We start from the raw sequence: 22,249 nt of genomic DNA on the forward strand, positions 1-22,249 counted from the left end.
GCTTCAACATTAGATATAAAGAGTAATAAGTCATCAGCATATAAAGAAAATTTATGGTTAATACCTCTCTGGAGATACCAAGGATATCTCTAGATTCTTGGAGAGAAATAGCTAAAGGTTCTTAGGCCAAATCAAAGAGCAAAGGCATCAAAGGACATCCCTGTCTGGTTCCACGTTGAAGTTTAAAAGATTTAGAATTTTGAAAATTAGTAAGAACTCGAGCAGAAGGGGATAAATAAAGTAATTTAATCCATTGGATAAAATCAGGCCCAAAATTAAATTTCTCTAAGGTTTTAAATAAGTAATTCCATTCAATCCAATCAAAGGCCTTCTCAGCATCTAGAGATATCACACATTCCAATATTTCCTTAGAGGGAGAATAGATAATATTCAATAAATGACGAATATTAAAATGAGAATATCGATTTTTATTAAAACCAGTCTAATCATCAGATATAATTGAAGGTAAAATATTTTCCAATCTACGAGCTAGAGCTTTAGATAAAATGTTAACATCCACATTGAGTAGCGAAATTGGTCTGTACGAAGCATATTCTGTTGGGTTCTTATTTTTCTTAAGAGTAAGTGAAATAGAGGCTTCATAAAAAGATTGTGGTAATATACCTGATTTAAAAGAATCCGAAAAGACAAGACATAAATGAGGTATAAGCAAAGAGGAAAAGGCGTTATAGAATCTTCCAGGAAATCCGTCAGGACCCGGAGTCTTTCCAGAATGTAAAGATCACACAACCTCGGCGATTTCTTCATATGTAATAGATTGATCCAACTGTTTTTGATTTTCAGTGGAAAGTATTGGAATGTTTAATTGGTCAAAGAAACTATCCATTACTGTATTATCTTTAGGAAAATTAGAACTATAAAGATTAGAGTAGAATTCCCTAAACGTATCATTTATTTCTAAAAGATCAGATGTCCTCTCGCCATTGGCTTTCGAAATTTCTTTAATTTGCCATCTAGCTCTGGAGATTTTTAATTGGTTAGCCAGTAATTTACCTGTTTTATCTTCATGAATATAAAATTGACTTTTATCTTTTAAAAGTTGACTTTCAATTGGATACGTTAAAAGATCATATTTAGTTTTAATTTCAACTCGCCTTTTATATAAAGCCGGATCTGGATCCAAAGCATATTTTTGATCTAATAGTTTCAGTTGATCAACTAGATCAGCTCTTTCTCTGTTAGCTTTTTTCCTGATGCTTGCCATATAAGAAATAATTTGACCTTTGAAGTAACTTGAAGGCTTTAAAAGTATCCCAAACGATAAGACTAGTAATCTCTTCTGACGAATTCTCTTTAAAAAAAAGAGTAATTTGTTTCTCCATAAATTTGAAAAATTTTTTATCAGATAATAAAGTTAGGTTAAAACACCAAAATCCATTTATCTGAGGGAGCCCAGGGAAATTTAAAGATAGAAACACAGGAGCATGATCTGAAAGAGCAATCTCTTTATAGTCACAGGATCGAACTGATGAAATCATTTGATTATCAATAAAAAAGTAATTAATCCTGGAATATGTATGGTGAACATGAGAGAAAAAGGAATATTCCTTATCCTCTGGATGCAAAAAACGCCAGGCGTCAATGACCCCAGTTTTCATTAAAAACGATTGAAGAAATAAAGCTGATTTATTCGGAGCAGCTAATTTAGTGGATGACCTATCTAATTTGGGATCTAACCAGAGATTACAATCTCCTCCCAACACCAAAGAGTAAAAGTTCAAATCTGGTAAGAATTGACAAAAATCTTTCAAAAAATCCTGGGTCATCCATATTTGGAGCATAAACATTACCCAATACTATTGGTCTATTATTTATTTTCCCTGATATTATAACAAAGCGACCATTAGTATCAGTTATGACCTTATGTTGGTCAAATGAAACTGTCCTATCTATAAAAATTGAAACCCCTCTAGATTTGGCTTGAAAAGAATGAAATTGGAGCCCATTCCATCGATTAAAAAAAACGTAAAATATCACAGTTGCAAATATGCGTTTCTTGTAGGAAGATAATAGAGGCTTTAAGTTTTTAAATATAGGCAAAAATCTTTTTCCGCTTCAAAGGATGATTTAAGCCTTTTACATTAAAACTAAGTAAATTAATAACTCAATCCATTATAATATTATTTAAATGTGGGTAAAAAAAAGAATAATGAGCAAACCGTTGAAAAGTACCTTTAAAAAGTACTGCAGTAGAATTACAGATAAGGTAACTGGGCAGCAGATTTGGCTGACAACCCAGAACAGCTTCCCAGGAAAACCCCCCACCCAACACCCAAAGAAAAGAAGCCAACTAAGAAACAGCTAGCAGCTAGCTAGAGACAGCATAACCCCAAATTATCTCTGCTCAATAGCTTCAAGGTTAGTAAAATTCCAACCCAGACATAACAATGAGATAAACAAAGAAACCACAGTTAAGCCTTCTTAGTTCAACGCAACTTAAAATGTTGCTTTTTGCTTATTTCAAGTTATATTGAAAAAACAATTAAAAAAAAAGCAAAAAAAGAATTTAAAAAATCATCCCAAATATTAGTAAATGATTACTAGAAAAAAAAACGAAAGAAAAAAAAAATAGAAAACAGAAAGTGTTCATAACGAGGAATATGAAGTCATTCAGTAGGAGTCTCCAGAAAAATCCAGGCTTCTTCCGAGGATCGAAACCATTTTTGTGAGCCGTTTTTAAGTATGATCCTGAGTCTTGCCGGGAATCGAAGTGACGGCTTATACCCTTTCTGATACAGATCCGAGATAACCTTTTTGAATTTAACCCGTTCCTTCATAATCTCTGGTGAGTAACCTTCAACGATTCTAATTTGACAATCTTGGTAATTAAACATGCCTCTATGATGTGCCTTCCGAATTAGAAGCTCCTTAGTTTGAAAGTCGTGGAGAGAGATGATAATTGATCTGGGTTTAACTTGCGTAGGTGGTTTGAAAAAAGGTATTTTTTTATCCTGTGTGCTCGATCAATCTTAGGCAAAGATTCTAGAATACCAGGGAATAACTGAACCAAAAACTTTGCAAAGAATTCCATAGGTTGATTACCTTCAGTCTTTTCTGGTAATCCTAGAATACGAAGATTGGATCTTCTGCTCCTGTTTTCTAAGTCAATAATCTTCATCTTTAATCTTTTGTTATCTTTGGCTTGTTTTTTTTTACAAAGGTTCTGTAAGTCATCAATTTTCCCATCCAAAACCAAAAGAGAGGCTTTGTTCACTTCAATTCGTCCTTCATGATCTTCCAGTCTTCTTTGAAAAGAATCGAGTTTGGCGTTAATGTGTTGAAGCTGCTCAAAAATAGCTTCCAGAGTTACAAGAGGAACGTCTTCCTTAGTGGTCTTCATAGCCTGAGCACCCCTTGTATTCATAATAAAATAAAATCACGTTTAAATTTACTACCAAGGGTGAAAAGGAAGGATTTCAAGTCAGGTTGAAAAGGTTAGATATAGTGAGAGCAGCAGCAAATAGCTGTTACTCCATTAACAGCCAGCAGAGATTCCCCAGATACTTAATGATTTTATTTGTAGGATGTGAGCTTTCATTACTCTTCTCCAATTGCCCTTGAAAAGTTGTGATGAGTTGAATTTTAGAACTGCTTCATTTGTTCTGGTGAAGAAACAATCATTGCTCTTAGATTAGGAGTTCCAGGATTTAGTGATAGTGAGGGAAGAGTGAGATATTCCCAAGTCAGGGTGTTGTAAGAGTTCAAGGGAACCCTACAGTTGGTAGTGTCCCCATGTGTTGGCTGCCAGTGCCGCCGTGATGGTAAAATCTACAAGTTAGGGAGACACTTCTGGAGTAGTCAATGCAAAAATCCACAGTGCCTTTTGTAGGAAGTACACAGTGTGAGTGGTGGAAAGGATGATTAAATAGATTGGCCAATGAGGTGCCATGAACATTGCTTTGTGATGATTGATGATAAGCTTGAGCTCTGTTACAGCTGCACCCAAGTCAAATGGAGAGTGCAGGCCATCCCCTACATACAAAATACTATTAAATTCAGAAGTCCAATATATGTACATATGTTCATTTCTAAGAAATACAGAACTAGTTTCCACTCTCTCTCTCTACTTTCAGTAATTGTTTTATCGTATCAGTCTTAATGCACTTTTGATGCCATCCATTACAAGGAGGTGTGGTTACCACTTGAGTAATTTTTGTGTACTTTCTGACTTACGGACAAAATCTACTTATGAACACCAGCAAAAACAGAACCCGTTCATTACCCAGGGAAGGTCTGTATTCCTTTGCACTACTTCCTTGTCTTGTAAATGGTGGAAATGCCTGGAATTTCAGAGTCACTTGTTGCAGTATACTTGGCTTCCAAACAACTCTTTTGGCATATTAACCAGTCCGGTTAAGATCCTGATCACCAGTGACTACCAAGATTGTGACTGTGAGTGCGCCATAAGCTGGTGCTTAATAGAGTCTAAAGATCATTGCCAAGCAGAACTTACCTGGGTCATTTTGCATATTGTCCAGTAAATATGACGATGGCTTCTGCCTGAAATACACTCCTTCAACTCCTTGCTAATACAATTCTTACATCTATTCCCCTAATTATTGCCCTTTCTGCTTAGAGCAACAAACTCTTCCTTTTCACAGCCCAGTATCTCACTATTGGTTAAATCTCTCTTCAGCCTTCTCTACTCTCAAGAAAGCAACGTTAGCCTAATTAATCTTTCCTCAGAAATTTCACCATCCTCGGCAATGTCTCTTACATCACCCAGAATGACCTTCTTGTAACGTTGTCAGTACTGTGTGGACATCTAGCTGTGGCCTAATATTTTCACACATGGCCTCCTTGCTTATATGTTCATGGCTTGATTGATGAATTATCCCACATGCTTTCTTAACCATCATCTACCTGCCCTGTCATTTTCTGGGATCTGTCGACATGCACTCCAAGATCTCTCGCCTCCCTTGCACGTATCTTACTGTTTGCTCTCTCCAAACAGATTACCTTACCTTGAATTTCATTTTCATTTTTCTGCTGAGATGATTAACTCATTATTATATTGTCAAAATCAACAGATTTCTTTCCTATTAACAATGCTGTGGACAATTTTTGTATCCTCTGCAAATGTTGTAATTATGCCCCGACCTTTAACTCTAAGTCATCAATACATGCAAAACGGACCCACAGCACAGAACCCTACCACAGTCTCCCTGTCAAAAAAACAATTTTGCATTCTATCAATGAGCCAGTTTTGAATCCAACTTGCCACTTCACTTGGATCCCATGAGATTTTAATTATCCGATCAGTCTGCTAAGTAGGACTTGGTGAACGCCTGGCTGAAATCTATGCATGTTATATCCAATGCATTCATTATCTGCACTGAACTTCCCTGCAACTGCTCAAAATTTTCAGTTGTTAATCAGACACAACCTTAAATTCATGTTAACTATCTTTGATTAGTCTTTCCCTAAATTATTTAAATTGTTCCTCTGAATATTTTCTAATAACTTGCTCAGCACTGATTGTAGGCTGAATGCCCTGTAATTACAAGGCATGTCCTGAGCTTCCTCTATAAACAACAGAACTGCATTAGGCATCTTCTAGTCATCTGATAACATGTCTGTAGCCAGAAGGGATTGCTTCTCTTAACAGCTTTGGACACATTTCATTTGAGCCTCCCGTATCTTTGTCCTTTTAACTATTTTTTCATACCCTTCCTTCTTAACTGTGTTATCTGAGGCTCCATCTACAATGCATTAATTCAGATAACTGCATCCATGAAATTATAAACTTGTGCTGCTGCCCACTCAAATACCACAATAATTCCACCTCTCGTAGCACATTTTCTGGCAAATGAAGCATTTACTTCATTCCCCTAGTTCAATCCCATTTGAGTCTTTCATTGTTTATCTCCACCACCCCAACTGCTCATTTCCACAACTGACAAGTTAAAACTAGAACTGGTTTCCTAAGAAGAGGGGTATACTTCACCCATTCTTCACAGTAAAATGGAAGCAGCTTTACAATAAATGATAAAGAGGGACCTCACCCACATAGAATGGGAGGTCATTTCCTGCCTGCATCTAGTGTAGTAGTTAGCGTAATGCTTTACAGCGCCAGCGACCCAGGTTCAAGTCCGGCCACTGCCTGTGAGGAGTTTGTACGTTCTCCCTGTGTCTGCGTGGGCTTCCTCCGGGTGCTCCAGTTTCCTCCCACATTCCAAAGACGTATGGGTTAGGAAGTTGTGGGCATGCTATGTTGGCGCCGGAAGCGTGGCGACACTTGCGGGCTGCCCCAGAACACTCTATGCAAAAGATGCATTTCACTGTGTGTTTCAATGTACATGTGACTAATAAAGATATCTTATCTTGTATAAAGGTAACTTTTCCTGCCAAGAAGTGGTAACACTGCAATACTATTTATACCTTTCAGACATTTATTCATCCTATTCCCTGACATTTTAATAGAGATGAAACATCTTAACACCATGCAAATAGGTTCTCAAAAGCCTATTTTAAATCAAAACCTGCTGAAAAGTTACACTCTGGTTTGTAGGCACAGCCTCAATTCAAGGAAAGCAAAATTACTGCAGGAAACAATTGTCAAAGAGCTACTGAAGCATTCATGGCATTTCTTTTAAAATTTCAACAAAGTACTATATAAGAGGATTATTTAATTTGTCATACACAACTTGCTTTGCAATATGCTCACTGTCCTGGATTACTGCAAGTTTTTTCAAAGTGAATTTTAAACTCCTTCCCTTTTTCTGGTCTCTGGAAGCTTTCCTGATGTGGATGATAAACTGACTGCTCTGGTTTCTCTCTTTTTGAGCAGAGACGTTACCTAAACAATCTGTCAGTACTCTGGCAAAACATCTATATTTAAAAACATTTAAAAGATGGTGATTAGAGACTTTGCCCCTCTGACATCTCTCAGATCCAAGTATGCAGCCACCAGGATTCAGAGACCTTTTCACGTGGAATTCCACCAAAATAGGGACAGGACAAAGCAGAGCATGCCAGCAGATGCACACATTTGGGTCCCTCAATACCCTCCCTCAGCCCCAGAGACAAGAGTGCCTCGTCTATGAACGCACTCATATGTTTCACTTGCCTTATTTTGATTGGAGGAGGAAGGCGCTGACTGTGTTTTTGTGCACTCTGTCTCGGATTTTTTGTCTTCGGTCGCCATCCTTGCTGGCTATATAAACTCAGCAGAAATTCTGATGAAGAAGGGTGTAGCTTGTGCCCGAACCCTGCTAAATACAACCACCTGACCTGGACACAAGCAGTGTCTACAAAAAAAAAATCGGAAGCACAGTATAAATCCACAAGTATCACAATAAATCATAATAACATTTCAGAGATGGAGAATGTAATCATACATCTCTTGAGCACTGATTTGGGAAGAGTTTCCAATTAACAACATTAAAAACTCCATTAACTTTTGACTCTGCAAAAGGCTTATAGTGGAAAAAACAGTCGCTGTCAAAAGGCACAAGTACGCTGGTTCCCAATGTGAGAAAAGTGAAGGAGAGTCAGAGACAACCAGGAGTAAGACAGGACAGGATGGAGCAGGTTTGGGGTAGTGAAGCCATGGATGCACAAAGCTGCCCCTGGTCAGTGACTAGCCAATTACACAAAAATAGGTTGGAGGATATTAGGAATCTCTAGCTGATTATAGATAGCTTGAGTGAGTGAGTGAAAGTTTGGCAAAAGGAATTTAATGTGGGAAATTGTGAGGTTATGCACTTTGGTAAGAAGAATCCAAAGACAGACATCATCCAATGGATAAAGATTATGGGTGAGTGCAATACAATGGGATCCAAATATTTCCGTGCAGGCTGTGTTGGTCATCCTCAGTACTCATCTATAATTGCCTTAAGATTTTGTTCCACCTGTTGCCAATATGATCCTTTAATTCAAGCATGATTTTTACCCTCAGTGTACAGTCAACATACTACAATGAACCATGGCTCGGTCTCTGACCAGTCAGGCATTTTGGGAAGGAAGCAGAGTGCAGCAGGAGAGCTTTTCTTGCACCAGTTATCCTCATAGATTTTGCAAACCTACACATGGAGCATGGATATACAGTTGGAAAGGATATTTACAATTAACTTGAACCTAATAAAATGCATTGAAGTCAAAGTGAAAAGGTCTCTGAATCCCAATAGCTTACCCTGGAACCCTGCAAGAAGGCGGGGTGGTGGTAGGTGGGGAAAAACAATTTTCAAACATTGTCGGATATGGATGTTGTGACAGGACTGATACCTCTGCTCAAATAAAAAACACCAAGCTGTTATCTATAGTAGGGAAAGTTCCAGTATCCAACAGGCAAGCCATTTCAGACAAATACAAGAGTTTCAGAAAGCAGCAGATCAGATTTATAAAGGAAATGCTGATTCTATTGTTTGTGTTTTTCCAAAGTGCATTTAAGAATTTATTTCTTAGGTGGTTTGATGGTAAAATGAAGACATTTTATTAATGAGAGGTCATTAGCGTGGGTAAGAAGCTGTTTAAAGAAAAAATAATGACTTTATGGACTTTGTGCAAAGACGTACTGGTAGGTTAGTATGGGTTTAAAATGGGCAGCGTGGACTCGTTGGGCCGGAAGGGCCTGTTACCACGCTGTAAACAAAATATTAAAGGATTTTTTAAAAATTTAAAATTTAAAAGAATTGAGTCCTCTTCATGTCAACTGGCCACTGCAAAGTTTACAACTAACACAATAGGGAAAGTGGCTAACTATGAAAAGAACTGCAAGTAATTTTGGCTGGGTTGAGGGAAAAGGATGGGGGGGTGGGGGTAGTTTCATAAAACGAAAAGCATAATCCTGCAGGTGTTAAAACTTGTAATTTTTAACTTGTAATTTAAAACTTCTAAAACTGAACAAGTCAGGGAATATCTATGGACAAAGGAAATTGATGTTTGCACTTCAGGTCCTTTCCTACAGTCGGAAATGGCAACTTTATTTTAAGATGAAAAGAAGCGATAAGTAAATATGCAATAAAGCGTATTGCAAGGTGACACAGTTTGGAAGGAAGAATATAGGAGAGGAAATGCACATGGATAAAAATTCAACAGAAAGAGAAAAGTAGAGTCAGAAGGGCATAAATATATAGACTGTAAATAAACTTGTAAATAAATCACTAGAAGCTCCAGGTTTTATTAATAAATAGATGTTTTACAGAGGAAGTGTTAAAACTGTGCAAAAGATTGCTCTCACCCCAGACAGCATTCTGTGTTCAGTTTTGGGCCATCCATTTTAAGAGGGGTACCATAGACAAAAACAAATTCCAGAAAAACTTGCCCAGGACCCCAGAGGGAAGAGGCTTTAGCATCAGCAGAAATCAGAAACTGAGACAATTAGGCTGAGAAGAGGTCTCAGAGATATTTAAAAATCTTATGGGTTTCACCATGATAAAAAAAAAGTTGTCATTGAGTCAATAATCAGCAAGCAAATTCAAGACCATCACCAAAATAATGGGGAAGTTTGGGAGAATTGTTTATTTATATATACGGATTGCTGTTAGGACATCAGGAATTGGAAGCAGTCACAAGAACTTTTAAAATGGAAGTGACTAAATAAACAGATATATTTAACAAGGTCTGGGCAAAGGGAAGAATTAGCAGTGAGCGGAATGGCTTCCTTCCATACTGCAGTTTCATGATACAGTCCTGCCTTTGTAGCAACATAATTAACTGAAGCAGGAGCAGGTCACAATGCCCCATGTCCCCACTTTATCATTTAATAAGATCATGGCTGATTCTGTACATCATACACTTTCCTATCCAAACCCCATATTCCTCAGATTTTCCTTTGCATCAAAAAATCAGCCAGTCTTGGTAGTAAATATATTCAATGACTTGGCATCCTCAGCCTCTAAGGGTTGAAAATTCCAAGGTCTGCACACTTCTAAGTGAAGAAATTTCTCATCTCAAAAGCCAATTCCTTATTCTAAAACCATGCTCCTGATCCTAAACTGTCCAGCCTGAGGAAACAGCTTCTCTGCATCAACCCTGTCAATCTGCAGAATCTTATATGCTTGTGGGATCTGCTCTCATTTTCAAGTGAGTAAAGGTGAATTTTATTGTTTCTTAAGAGATAAACTGCCCATTCCAGGAGTCAATCCAATGAATCTAAATTGGACCATCTCTATGTCTTTAAGTATGGAGACTACAAATAGAGTCAGTGCTTCAGCTGCAGTCTCAATATGCTGCATGAATTCCTCACTTCTGTATTTCACCCCAAAGTCCACCCTGCACCCCCACATCACCATTTCCAACTGCTTGTTTGTTACATTTCCACAGTTCAAGACCAGCCCACCGATCCTTTTTTTTGCCTAGTTTCTTCCATTTTAAACAGATTTTTCTATTATTGTTACCAAGGTGATAACCTCACATTTTTCCACATTATGCTTGATCTGTCATATCCTTGTACTTTCACTAAAATCTATATCCCTTTGCAGACTCATTGCATACACCTTGCAACTCAATTAGCTGTAAAAGCAAAGCAACATATCTCTCTCAAAAATAGATTACATATACTGAGTGCCAAGTACTGATCCCTGTGGTACCCCACTAGTTATAGCCTGCTAACATAAAAGCAACCCATTCATTCTAATGGTTTTCTATTCTTTAACCAATGACTCCACCTATCGCATGCTAAGCTCTTGCTCCACTCCTTCCCTCCACCTTTTTATATTGGCCATCTACCTTTCACTCCAGATGAAGGGTCTCAACCTGAAACGTTGACTGCCCATTTCCCTCCACAGATGCTGCCTGACCCACTGAGTTCCTCCAGCACCTTGTTTGTTGTCCAATTCAATATATTGCCCCAATCCCTTGATTTTATGGAACAACCTTTTGAATTTCAGGTTTGAAATGCTTAATACTTGTGCTGGTGACGAAAATGGCGACATGAGTGAAGTACCGGAAATCATTGTGGAATCAAATTGGGAGAATAATTGGGAGAAATAATACAGACTACTCCTCTACAGGAATCATATTATAATTTTTAAGCTCGAAATTATAAAACACCTGACATGTCTGATTATCATTTCTGCTGCCTCTCAGCCTGCGATAGTGCTTCCAAAATACCATATTAGACCCCACTTCCACCTATCAGGGATGTTGATTGACAACTGGCTAAAACTCAACAGATGCATGCAGCTTTCTGCTGGCTCAACATTCCTTGTGTGAAAGTAGCTGACTGCCAGTGAGATGTGTAACAGAAACTGCAGATGCTGGAATCTGGAGCAAAAAACAGGATGCTGGAGGAACTCAGCGGGTCAGGCAGCATCCATGGAGGGAAATGGATAGTTGATGTTTCCGGTTGAGACCCTTGATCTGGACTAAAGGATAAAGGGGAGATAGGCAGTATACAAAGGTGAAGGGAAGGGGTGGAGCAAGAACTAGCAAGCAATAGGTGGATCCAGGTGAGGAGGGAAGAGTGGAAATAGAGGCTGGGAGGTGGTAGGCTGCAGATGGTGGAATCTGATTGGAGAGGAAGGTGGTCCATGGGACCAAATAAGGGAGGTGGGGTGGGCAGATGGGAACAGTGGGGGGAGAGGAACCAGTGGAAGGGGTGCATGGGTGATGGGCAAATGAAGTGAGTGGAGGAGGAGAAAGAAAGTGTAGGAGGAACTGGGTAGATCAGAAGAGAAAAAAAAGGAACAGAGAAGGAGCAGTTTATCTGAAATTGGAGAATTCAATGTTCATGCCAAATGATGTTGGACGTTATAGCCTGACCCTGCCTCCGCAGAACACAAGGGATCACTGGGCAGTTATTGTGAACCCCAACGTGTTCTTTCTCCCATTCCAGTCCTAATTTCAAATCCAAGGATATTGAAGCTAATTTAGTAGCCCTCCCCAGCACAGATCAGACATGGAGTTCAGATGCATGGGCTACTTAACTGGGCAGTGACTCCACGTGAGCCCAATAACTGTAAGAGAAATGAGTCCCGATGAAATGGAAGCCCGTGGAAGTCGCATGACAGCAAAGGGGATGAAGAAGGGGATTCAGTGGGGGAGGGCGAACAATGGGAATGGGATACGTTCGGGGAAGGAGTTATCAATGCATAGCACTGAAGATGTGGAGGGTGGGAAGAAGACGGGGATGTGGAGCTGGGGGTCGGGGAAATAGGAAGGCTTCCTGGGGATATGGGGTGGGGACATAGGGAAGTAGGATAGTTTTGGGGGTCCGGTGGGTTGGAGAACCGATTGCACTAGTAAGAACGGGCCCAGGATCGGGCGCTTTGGGTGATAAGATCCCCGGGCTATACCCTTCGACTGGGGCTGAGGAGCGGTGCCCGAGCCCCGGGCCCATGCTCCCTCCACCCGCTCATACCTGGCTGGGGCCTGGCGCTGGCGCCGCTCTTCTGGCACAGCCTCGGCCTGACCCTGCTACCGCCGCGCTCTCGGTGCAGCTTGGGCCCGGCGCTGTTGCTGCTATCGCCGCCGCCGCGCTCTCGGTGCAGCCTGAGCCCGGCGCTCCAGCTCTCCCTGCACCGCCGCTCCTGCAACTCGATGTGGCGGGAGGGCCCAGTGCGCCTGCGCCGCGCCAAACCCGGGGCCCCGGCCAACGCTGAGGAGCTGCAGTGGACAAGAGAAGACCCGGGTGTGTGGACTCCCGCTCTGTCGCCCCTAGCGCCTGAGGGCCAGATCCAGAATGAGGGCCAGAGAGGGGGTAGGAAGAAAGCAGATTCGATAGTAGACTCGAAAAATGATAAAATACTTGAAAAATACTTGATAAGGTACTTGAAAAAGGATAAAATACAGGGCTATGTGGAATGAGCAGGACGTAAAAGATACGTCCAACAAAGAGCTGGCCTGAGCATGATGGGCTGAATGGCTTCCTTTTACATTGTATGATCCCACGAATGGTGATGTACCTGCTGCTGTATAAAATAGATTTAGTGGGGTCCAGATACACAGCTAAGATATAATTGTCAGAGGCAAAAGAAAACAGAAAATCTCAAAACGTTAGCCTTCATAACTGAAAGCCAGACCATAAAGTGGAAGAAATTTGCTCCAACTGCACAAAATCACAGAGCACCTGAGTTGTCTTCTGTTTCATCTGGAGATCCAAAAAGGATTGTGTTCAAAAGAATGTGATGTACCATTTGAACTCCCTCATTCTGATGGCCACCTTTATCTGTAGGTGCATCAAGCTGTGGATTGTGAAAACCTGAAATAAAACAGAAAATGTAGAAAATAATCATTATATGAAATTGTTGAGCTCCGTGATGGGAAGTGCTTAGTGTGCCTATTGAACGATGAGATGTATTTATTCAAGCATGCCATGAGATTCTTTGGCTGAGTGTAGGAGGCTGAACAGAGGGAGTTTTGACTGGGAGTAGGATTTAGAATTAAAGTGGCAGACAATCAGAAGATTGGGGTTAGTGCTTGCATATCAAATGGAGGTGTTCTTCAAAGCTGTCACCCAATCTGTGTTTGGCCACCTCATTGTAGGAGAGATTTCAATGTGAGGAGCAAATTCAAGTGTTAGTAAATCATTGTTTCACCTGTAAAATTTATTTGGGGCCTCAAACTATGGGAAAAGAGCAGGTAAAATAACGGGTATTGCATCTCCTGCAGCCCCACAGGAAGGTGATGTGGAAAGGGTTGTGAGTGCTAGTGGTGTTCAAGAAGGGAGTCAAAGCATCCCAGAGTGAACAGTCCACCCAGGAAGGATACATTAGCCCTGGAAGTTGTGCTGGTTAAATTTATCAGAATGCTGCCAGAGCTTCAGTTGTATCAGACTGCCAGATATGCTGGGCTTTCTGAGCATTTCTCATCGATTTCAGATTTCCATGAATGGCTCTGCATCTCACAGTTCCAGCAGTTTTTTTTCTCTCTTCTGGACCTATTTAAATCTCCTTCATACACGAAACCAATAGGTGCAAGCTCAATGAATATCTTTAATTCAGGGACAGAGTCATAGACTGGAGAAAAAGGTATATGGAGAATGGGTACATGGAATTAAGACGCCAGTCAGCTAAGATCTTACTGAATGACCAAACAGGTTTGACAGGCTGAATCTCTTACTCTAGTTCCCATGTTGCTAGGCTATGTATTTTTTCATGTTTTCTGTTTACCTTAATTTTACAGAAAAAGATCAGGGATGTGGAAAGGACACCTTCCTGTTGGGGATCAGGTTCCAGAAAGAATTTTCACTGTCAAACTAAGAATTCTTGTGGCTCTAAATTCCAGGAACACTTGAGAAGTCTCTTTACACAGATGTACCCCTCATGTGCTCTTCAACATACTGTTTTGGAGAAGACCGGGCTGTGGCTCACGTGTGTTGATAGGGGCGTTCTAGTTCAGAGGGGCAGGGAACACAATGTTCATTGTACAGTAAGAGCCTGGTGGCTGATTGGACAGCACCAATGGTGAGAGCTCATAGGCCTATGCTTTAATAAAGTGCTGAAGGTATTTCTTCAACTGCATTTTTGTTTTTCTGATTATTTTTGAGTTTGCATCATGGAGACTCGAGATTTTGCAGATTCTGGAATCTGGAGCAACACACACAAAATGCAGGAAGAACTCAACAGGTCAGGCAGCATCTATGGAGGGAAATAAACAGTCAACGTTTCGGGTCGAGAACCTTCATTAGGACTGAAGAGGAAGAGAGCAGAAGCCAGAATAAGTTCAGGGGAGGGGGGAGCACAGGGTGGCAGTTGATAGGTGAGTCCTGGTGAGAGGGGGAAGGTAGGTGGGTGGGGGAAGGGGGATGAAAAGGAGTGATTTAAGAAGCTGAGGTGATAGGCAGAAGAGGCAAAGGGCTGAAGAAGAAGGAATCCGGTAGGAGAGGGCAGTGGACCTCAGAATGAATACGTTGTGAGAAAAAGGTGGTCCTGTTGCAGGAGTATTAGGAGTTAGAAGCTAAATTAAAATGGAAGATCTCTGGATTATTACCCAAAATTCATGCAAATTAGAATGGAGACACCACATTTATGGATAGCAAGATTATTGAAATATTACATAATTTCATTGACCACCAGCCCCAACTTTAACCAAGTGCTTGGGGGACAGGGGAAAAAGTTTGCCACTATTCCTGTGTGAAGAGGTAATTTTAAGATTTGTCCTGGACTCTCCTACCAGAAGACATTGTTTCTCTCCATCTCATCTGCAAATCACCCTGAATATTTCTTTTAAATCATCCTTTAAACTTCTATCTGCTGTTTGTTTATTGCCATCAATTTTCACTGTTGCTAACCCAATGAGTGGGCAGTGGATTGGGCCTCTAATTACCGTCAGAGTTTGCAATTCATTGTTAGTTCACCATGGAGAAATTTGGAATATACAATTTTAATTACAGAGAGATTAAAGGAGTTAGATCTGATCCAAACATATGGAAGCTTCGTGGTTACAATCTTGCATCCTATGAGCATTATAATAGACACAGGGTACTACAACAGGCAGCCTGAGCACTTAAGGGAATAACTGACACCATAGAGTCCTGTTGATACTTTAACTGAAAGGGAGTGGGTCCTGAGCCCTTGAATCCTATAAAAGTGCTCATCAAATATTTAAATCCTGGCTGTGCAACAAAATTACTGATTTCTAGCTGAAATAACATTGGACTTTAGAAAGATGGCATAAATGGTGAGAAAGGAGGAAACGCAGCAGAGCAGAAAAATTTACAGTCCAGATTTATATTATGGTATTTGTCAATTTGTGATTAGTAATTGACAAATACAATAAAACACAAAAACCAGGGGAACGAGGGCTTCTATTCAAAGGGATTGGAATTAAAAGTTTAGTTGGATCCCATCTGAAGTGGTGCATTCAGATTAGGAGGGAAAGAATTCACCAGATTGATGCCAATCTTAAATTACAAAGAAGGGTGGGGACACGAGCTTTGTATTCCTTTCGAAAATATAGGGCTAAGGGGTGATCTCATTGAGATATTTAAAACAATTGAAAGACATGATAGGGTAGAAATAATTCTATTCTTTAGAGTGGGGTGCTTAAGAGAGCCATGTTAGGGGTGAAATATAGTCACATTTATGTCAGTGGTTCCAAACCTTTTTTAATGAAAATCCTACTTGTTCACACTTAGAAAATTATGCAGACCCAACGAGTAAATGCCCGATGATATCATGGGTCATATCTTTTCAGGCAATGGAATTGTCTTAGGGATTCTTGGGGACTGGTGGCAGTTCTAGGGCCTTTAACTTTGTGAACATTTTAATTAACTCAACCATATGAACTCATCATTAATATAATAAAAAATAGAAAATGCTGCAAACAATCAATAGGTCAGGTGACATCTGTGAAGAGAAACAGTAATTTTTCAGGATTGGGACCTTCATCAGAACTGGGAAAGAGAGAAAAACCAAATTAGTTTTCAGTAGGAGAGAAAGTGTGTGGAAGAAGGATCGGAGTGGTTGGAACAAAGGGACTGTCTCTGAGAGGATAAGACCATCGCTCTGTCTTTTCTCTTTTGTTTCAATGTGATCACTTCTCATTCTTTTAACCTTCAGAGAGGAGAACTCTACTGAATCAATTTCTCCTTACAATCTTTTCAAGCCAGGAATCAAACTAGAGAGCTTTTGCTGTACCACCTCCAAACCAAGGAAGTCCTTCTAAATATACAAAGATGAAAACTATACATGATACGTAGTCCTTCTCAACTGCAGCAAGATTTTGATGTACTCCAAGTGCATTGCAATAAAGTTAAACAAACCTAACTGCTTGCTGTAGCTTCATGTTAATTTTGTACTTCAGGTAGAGGATCACTGAAATCCCACTGAACACCAACATATAAGATCCTCACCATTTAAAAATATTCTCTTTTGGTAATTCTTACTTTTCCACCTAAAATCTGTTGTTAGGAAATTACTGGGGTCTATAATTATTGTCAGAACATCTCTAAAATTTACAGCTGACTTGAGAGAGAAAAAGATTTGTTACGGGTCGGTTATACCTTGAATATTTTTGAAGCAGTGGGTAGGAAAATGTCTAACTGGGTATTTATATGAATTTTTAGATGGCAGTTGTAACACTAGAAACTGTTAAGTAGAATTAAAGCAAAAGTTAGAGTAAAATTGTTGATCTGAAACTGGATGAGTGACAATATGAAGAGCAGTGGTTAAAGACAGTTATGCAGATTGGGTGGCGTGACCAGTGATATCTCACAAAGATCAATGTCAGGTTTGCAACTATTCATCTTATTTAAAAGTGATGTAGATTAAAATATAGAAAGCTACATATCCCAGGGGTAAATAGCACAAATGTAGGTAGAACTCTAAACAATGTAGATAGAAGCACAAACCCATAAAAGGATGTTAAGCAAATAAGTAGAATTTTGATTAATGGATTTAAATGCAAGTCCATTCACTTGGACCTAAAAAGGATATATCAAAGTTCTTTTTAAATAGTGAAAGGCTATGAGTAATGGAGTTCAGAAACGGAGGGTTAATTAAAACATCATGGAGAGGTATAGAAAATAACCAGAAAGAAAAATAGATTGCTGCCTTTCCCTCCTCTGGACTTAGACGTCACCAAACCCAAAGACCCTCAGAGTTGGATGCAGCAGTCTGAGAGCGATATTTCTTGCACTTTTATATGTCTATTTGTAGTGCTAATACTTCAATGTATGAAATTTATAGAAAAAAAACATTAAAACACATTTTTCTGCATCATGCTAATTACTGCAAGATGAGAGTTTCCATTCTAGTCATAATTCTTTGGAAATCTGATTGACATATTGGCAAAGCAGAGTTGAAGGAGTTTGGTTAGATGTTGATTTTTAAGGGTTACAAGATGCTTCAATTCCTTAAATTTCAGAATATAGTAAATCAGAGTGATTTACTGCGCCAAAAGTTGAAACATCAATCTTGATTCGAGAGTATTTTGTTCCTTTAGGCATTTACTTCCAGAATTTGACTTAGATTCTCTTTTTCTGGAATTCCAGTTCTCCAGTAGATGTTGCAGTGACCGTGATTTTGAGAATTGCACAGGGTTTGTTGATCACATCAATCAAGAGTTTTATGAGGAAGGTGAAGCAGGATCTCCATGTATTCCTTGGGTTGGTAACAACTTTGATTTCTGGTAACATATTTACTCAAATTTTGAGATGGGGGAAAGTGATACAAATCTCTTGACTGTTTAATTTGTTCTGGAAGATGAAAACTGAGTAAGGTCAGATATTCTTTATCCTCCCCTTGGAGTGTCAAGTTGAGATTTTGCAGATGCCCCATATCAGTGAAAATATCAGATCATTCATCCATTGCTCATCTACAAGTTGTGGACAGAACTTTCTATTTTCTTCAAGGAAGACAATAAAGGAGAACAACATTTCCAGAAATTTATTGGTGGCACAGCTCCTCAAACTGCTGCCTCACAGCTCCAGCAAACTGGGATCAATCTTGACTTCCTGCGTTGCATGCGTGGAGTTTGCTAGTTTTCCTTGTGACAATGTGGGCTTCCTCTGCATGCTCTAGTTTCTTCTAACATCCCAAAGATGTTTGGGTTGGTAGGTTAGTTGGCCCCTGTAAATCGCCCCACCCCTTCTCCCCATGTTGGTGATGGGAATGTGGGGAGAATAAAAAAAATGGTATTAGTGTGTGTGGGTGATTAATGATCATTGTGGACTCAGTGGGCTAAAGGCATTGTTTCTGTGCTGAATGACTCTAAGACATTGCTGGTTGATAACCACCTCATAAAACAATAGTCGGTATTATCTCCAAGTTCCAAGTCTTCAATGAATGTTTTGAACTGTCAATTACTCTTCCCATTTGAGCAGATGAAATGGACAATTTCTGTAACACTTACATATTTCAGTTATCTGCTGGTAAGATGTTCATGATGAGTCAATGAACAGGAAGAGATTATTGAAATTAGGGATCACGTTTCAAGAGTCCAGTGAGGTCTATTTTTTTTCCAACCACTGCAAGTGCTCCATGCATTGTAACACTGATAAGCTTATGCAGTGGTATATCGGCATTTTCCAATATTTGTCAAGTATGTTCTTTATGTCAACACCAAAGGTTGTTTCTTTTATCACCACTATTCCTTCTTTCGCAGTTTCATCCACATAAACATAACAGATATTACTCATTGTGATTTATCATCTGTGTCAGTGGATTCATTGAGAATGAAGCTGACTGCCAGAGGCTTTAGACCATTATTGAATCCTGTTTGTGACACAAGCACTGATCTGGGATAAGTACCTGCCGTGGTACAGCATTGATTTACCAGAACAATACATGGATTTCAAGTATTAAAATAGCAAGAAGTGGCAACGTGAATCAGAGTTTTGTTCCCTGGAATTTAGTGAAATAAATCTATCATTTTAAGGGATATGGAACAAAAGCAGGTGTACGAAGTTGGGTCACAAATCAGCCTAAATTTAAACATAATGCTTTTTCTTCCTAGAAGCTTAAGGAGATTTGGCATGTCACCAAATACTCAAACAAACTTCTACAGATGCACTGTAGCAAGTATCCTGACTGGTTGCATCATGGCCTGGTACGACAATTCCAATGCAAGAGGTTGCAGAAAGTAGGGCACACGGCCCAGTCCATCACGGTCACAGCCCTCCCCACCATCGAAAGCACCTACGAGGCGCTGCCTTAAGAAGGTGGCATCAATCATCAAAGATCCCCACCATTTGGGTCATGTCCTCTTCTCACTGCTATTGTTAGGCAGGAGGTACAGAAGCTTGAAGTCCCACACCACCAGGTTTAGGAACAGCTACTTTCCTACAACCAGTAAGTTTTTGAACTGACCTGTACAACCCTAATCCTACCTCAGCAACGGAACACTACAGACCACCTCTTGCACTACCATGGACTTGTTTCTAATTGTGCTTTTGCAGTAATGTCTGTTTTTGCAGCCTTTTTCCTTCACTATCTCATATAATTTATGTTCTGTGTGTTGTCCAAATCTATGTGCCTGTGATGCTGCTGCTGCAAACCAGTTTTTCATTGTATCTGTACCAAACCATACTTGTGCGTATGACAATAAACTTGACTTGGTAAATCCAACATCTTCACAATTAATTTCAGCCCCATTTTCATCCTGACAGTTACCCACTTAAGTACATCTTTCACAGTAAAGCTATGTCCAAAATGAACACAGTCATCCAGTAGTGTGCCAGCCAAAGATTTGTACATTTCCATCTCTTTATATTCTAGTCCTCTTGAGACAAAGGCAAGTATTTCATTAGCTTCTAATTATTTCATGAACCTGTTCACGATCTTTCTGCTTTTTCCACAGATCGTAGTTTCAACCTTTAAGAAAATAACCTGATCTATCTTTGTTTCACTGTAGATCACCTTACACAAATGTCCTTGTACTCCCTTCTGCATTCTTTGCACTGAAGAGATCGCATCGAAACAAAATTTCTATGGCACCCGACTTGGTAGATGGTGGGGTGACGATTCTCCTGGATGGGATATCGAGGGGAGGTCAGAGTTTTGAAATGAAGAGTCGGTCATTCAGGTCTGAGATGGGATGAAAGTTCTTCACCAGATAGTAATGAATTTTAAGAATTCTTTGTCCATTAGAGCTGCGGGGGCTCATTTATTGAGAGAATTCAAGACCAGGATTGATAGATTTTTGGGAGTCATTAGATATGGGATAGAACAGGAAAGCAGTGCCGAGTTAAAAGATGCTCCAATTGCTCCCACAATTCACACATGGTGAATTGTGAATTATTTCCTCGCCCCCCCCACCCCACAAACAAAATTCCCAAATAACTAGCAATGATAAAATTCTTGTTCATGCTTTGTAATTTCACAAAGTGTAGTGTTTAGGCATCCAACTCATCAGAATATTTTAACCCCAAGAGAAAGTCTAACAATAACAGATTAGCAGTGATGGTTATATATAGATTTGAGTGTTTGGAGAATTCGAAAATAAAATTAGGAAAAATATTTAAAATAGGGATCTTAATATCTCGTGAATACTGGTGCAGTGGTGTCTCAGCATTCCTAGGCCCCTATTTTCCACACCAAAAAAAATCCACGGCTCCTTTCGTGCAAAGGGCGTCGAGGCCAATGAAATTAGATCCACACACAAAAAAAACAAAGCAATAATGACTGAATAATCTGAATTTAGTAATGGGGAATAAATATCGACTGGTACACCAGGGAGACTTTCCAGATCTACTTCAAATCACAGTGGGATCTTCTACATCTGCTCAAATCCACAACCATCTGGATCAAGCGCAAGGTTTTTTTACACTGAAGTCATTTTGAAGACGCATATGTCTGGAATGCTACTATAGCAAGAGTTCCACCCTAAACAACAAGTTTCAAAATTGACAAGAAACATTAGGAAAATGTAACTTGAAACAATATTTCAAAACAATACTTGAATCGGGCAGGGGGTCAGCGAGTCAGCCAATCAGCCTCCCCTGTACGGTAAGGCAGCCGCCTCTCTCGCCCGCCCGAAATAGGGAGAGGTGCAGAAGCGCCATTATGTAATGGAGCCGCGACTTGGCGCCCAGAACAACCTCACTGACAGTGCAGCGTCCACTCTCCCGCCCATGTACGATTGGTGAACAACTCTGCGGCGAGGAAAGGCAGCACAGGAAAGAGGGGTGGGTCTCCAAGATCCCCAGCCAGAGTCCTCCACCCCCGGGATCAAGAAACTAACCCAACTGGGATCAATTTTGTTGCCGCTACTTAGTTTAGCTTTTTTTAAAAAAAATACACCCCTCAAACACCGGGAGACCACGTCTGCGCAATGCCGGCATGCTAGGAGTTGTAGTCCTTACACACTCAGCCCAAACGCTTCCTGACCTCCGGGCCCTAGAGGGGAGAACTACACCTCCCATCGGGCCCCGCGCGGTCAGCGCAGGCGCAGTGTCTCGGCGGGCTCCGTATGTCGCCGCGGAGGATGCACGAAGATTAGAGGCGAGCCAGCAAGCGGCCGCTGGTTACAGCGCTGCGGAGCCGCGGGGCAGGTACCCAGTCTCCCGTTTCTTGTATCTGCAGGACCCCCTCGCCCCAGCCTTGGGGGTTGCAGGAGGGTGAGGCAGGTCTAGAGTCGGAGCCTAGGAATAGCGGCGCTAGCTCCCGGTCGATACATTGTATCCAGGGGCCGCCGTGTAACAAAGCGCCCGCTACATTGTTTCAGCTCCAGTTCGCCCGCCGCTAGCAGCAGGGCGAATGTCTCATTCCTCGCTCCGCTACGATGTCTCCGGCTCCCGGGTATCGAGCACCGGGAGCCGACAGCGGTAGCCAGTATCAAGGACAACCCGCGGGAGGTGGCTGTCCAGCCCGCCATCTTTTGTAGCCGCTCGGAAAAGTGGGGA

General features: G+C 40.5%; 2 protein-coding genes across 3 annotated transcripts in view; one reads left to right on the forward strand and one right to left on the reverse strand.

Annotated features, from left to right (window-relative positions):
• Nucleotides 1-12,542, reverse strand: part of wdr5 (WD repeat domain 5) — a 37,979-nt gene extending 25,437 nt beyond the window's left edge. Inside the window, exons 1-2 of the mRNA XM_052036866.1 lie at nucleotides 12,326-12,542; nucleotides 7,091-7,271 (exon numbers count right to left, since the gene is read on the reverse strand). Of these exons, the coding sequence (XP_051892826.1) occupies nucleotides 7,091-7,168 (78 nt within the window). The 5' untranslated portion in view covers nucleotides 7,169-7,271; nucleotides 12,326-12,542. The remainder of the gene's footprint in view (nucleotides 1-7,090; nucleotides 7,272-12,325) is intronic.
• Nucleotides 12,543-21,768: 9,226 nt separating this feature from the next.
• LOC127581988 (bromodomain-containing protein 3-like) overlaps nucleotides 21,769-22,249 on the forward strand; it is a 30,315-nt gene continuing 29,834 nt past the window's right edge. For both annotated transcript variants that reach the window (XM_052036867.1, XM_052036868.1), the window contains exon 1: nucleotides 21,769-21,898. The gene's annotated coding sequence lies outside the window, so the exon portion shown is untranslated. The remainder of the gene's footprint in view (nucleotides 21,899-22,249) is intronic.

Source organism: Pristis pectinata, chromosome 23 (assembly GCF_009764475.1).
Source record: "Pristis pectinata isolate sPriPec2 chromosome 23, sPriPec2.1.pri, whole genome shotgun sequence".
NCBI lineage: Eukaryota > Metazoa > Chordata > Chondrichthyes > Rhinopristiformes > Pristidae > Pristis > Pristis pectinata.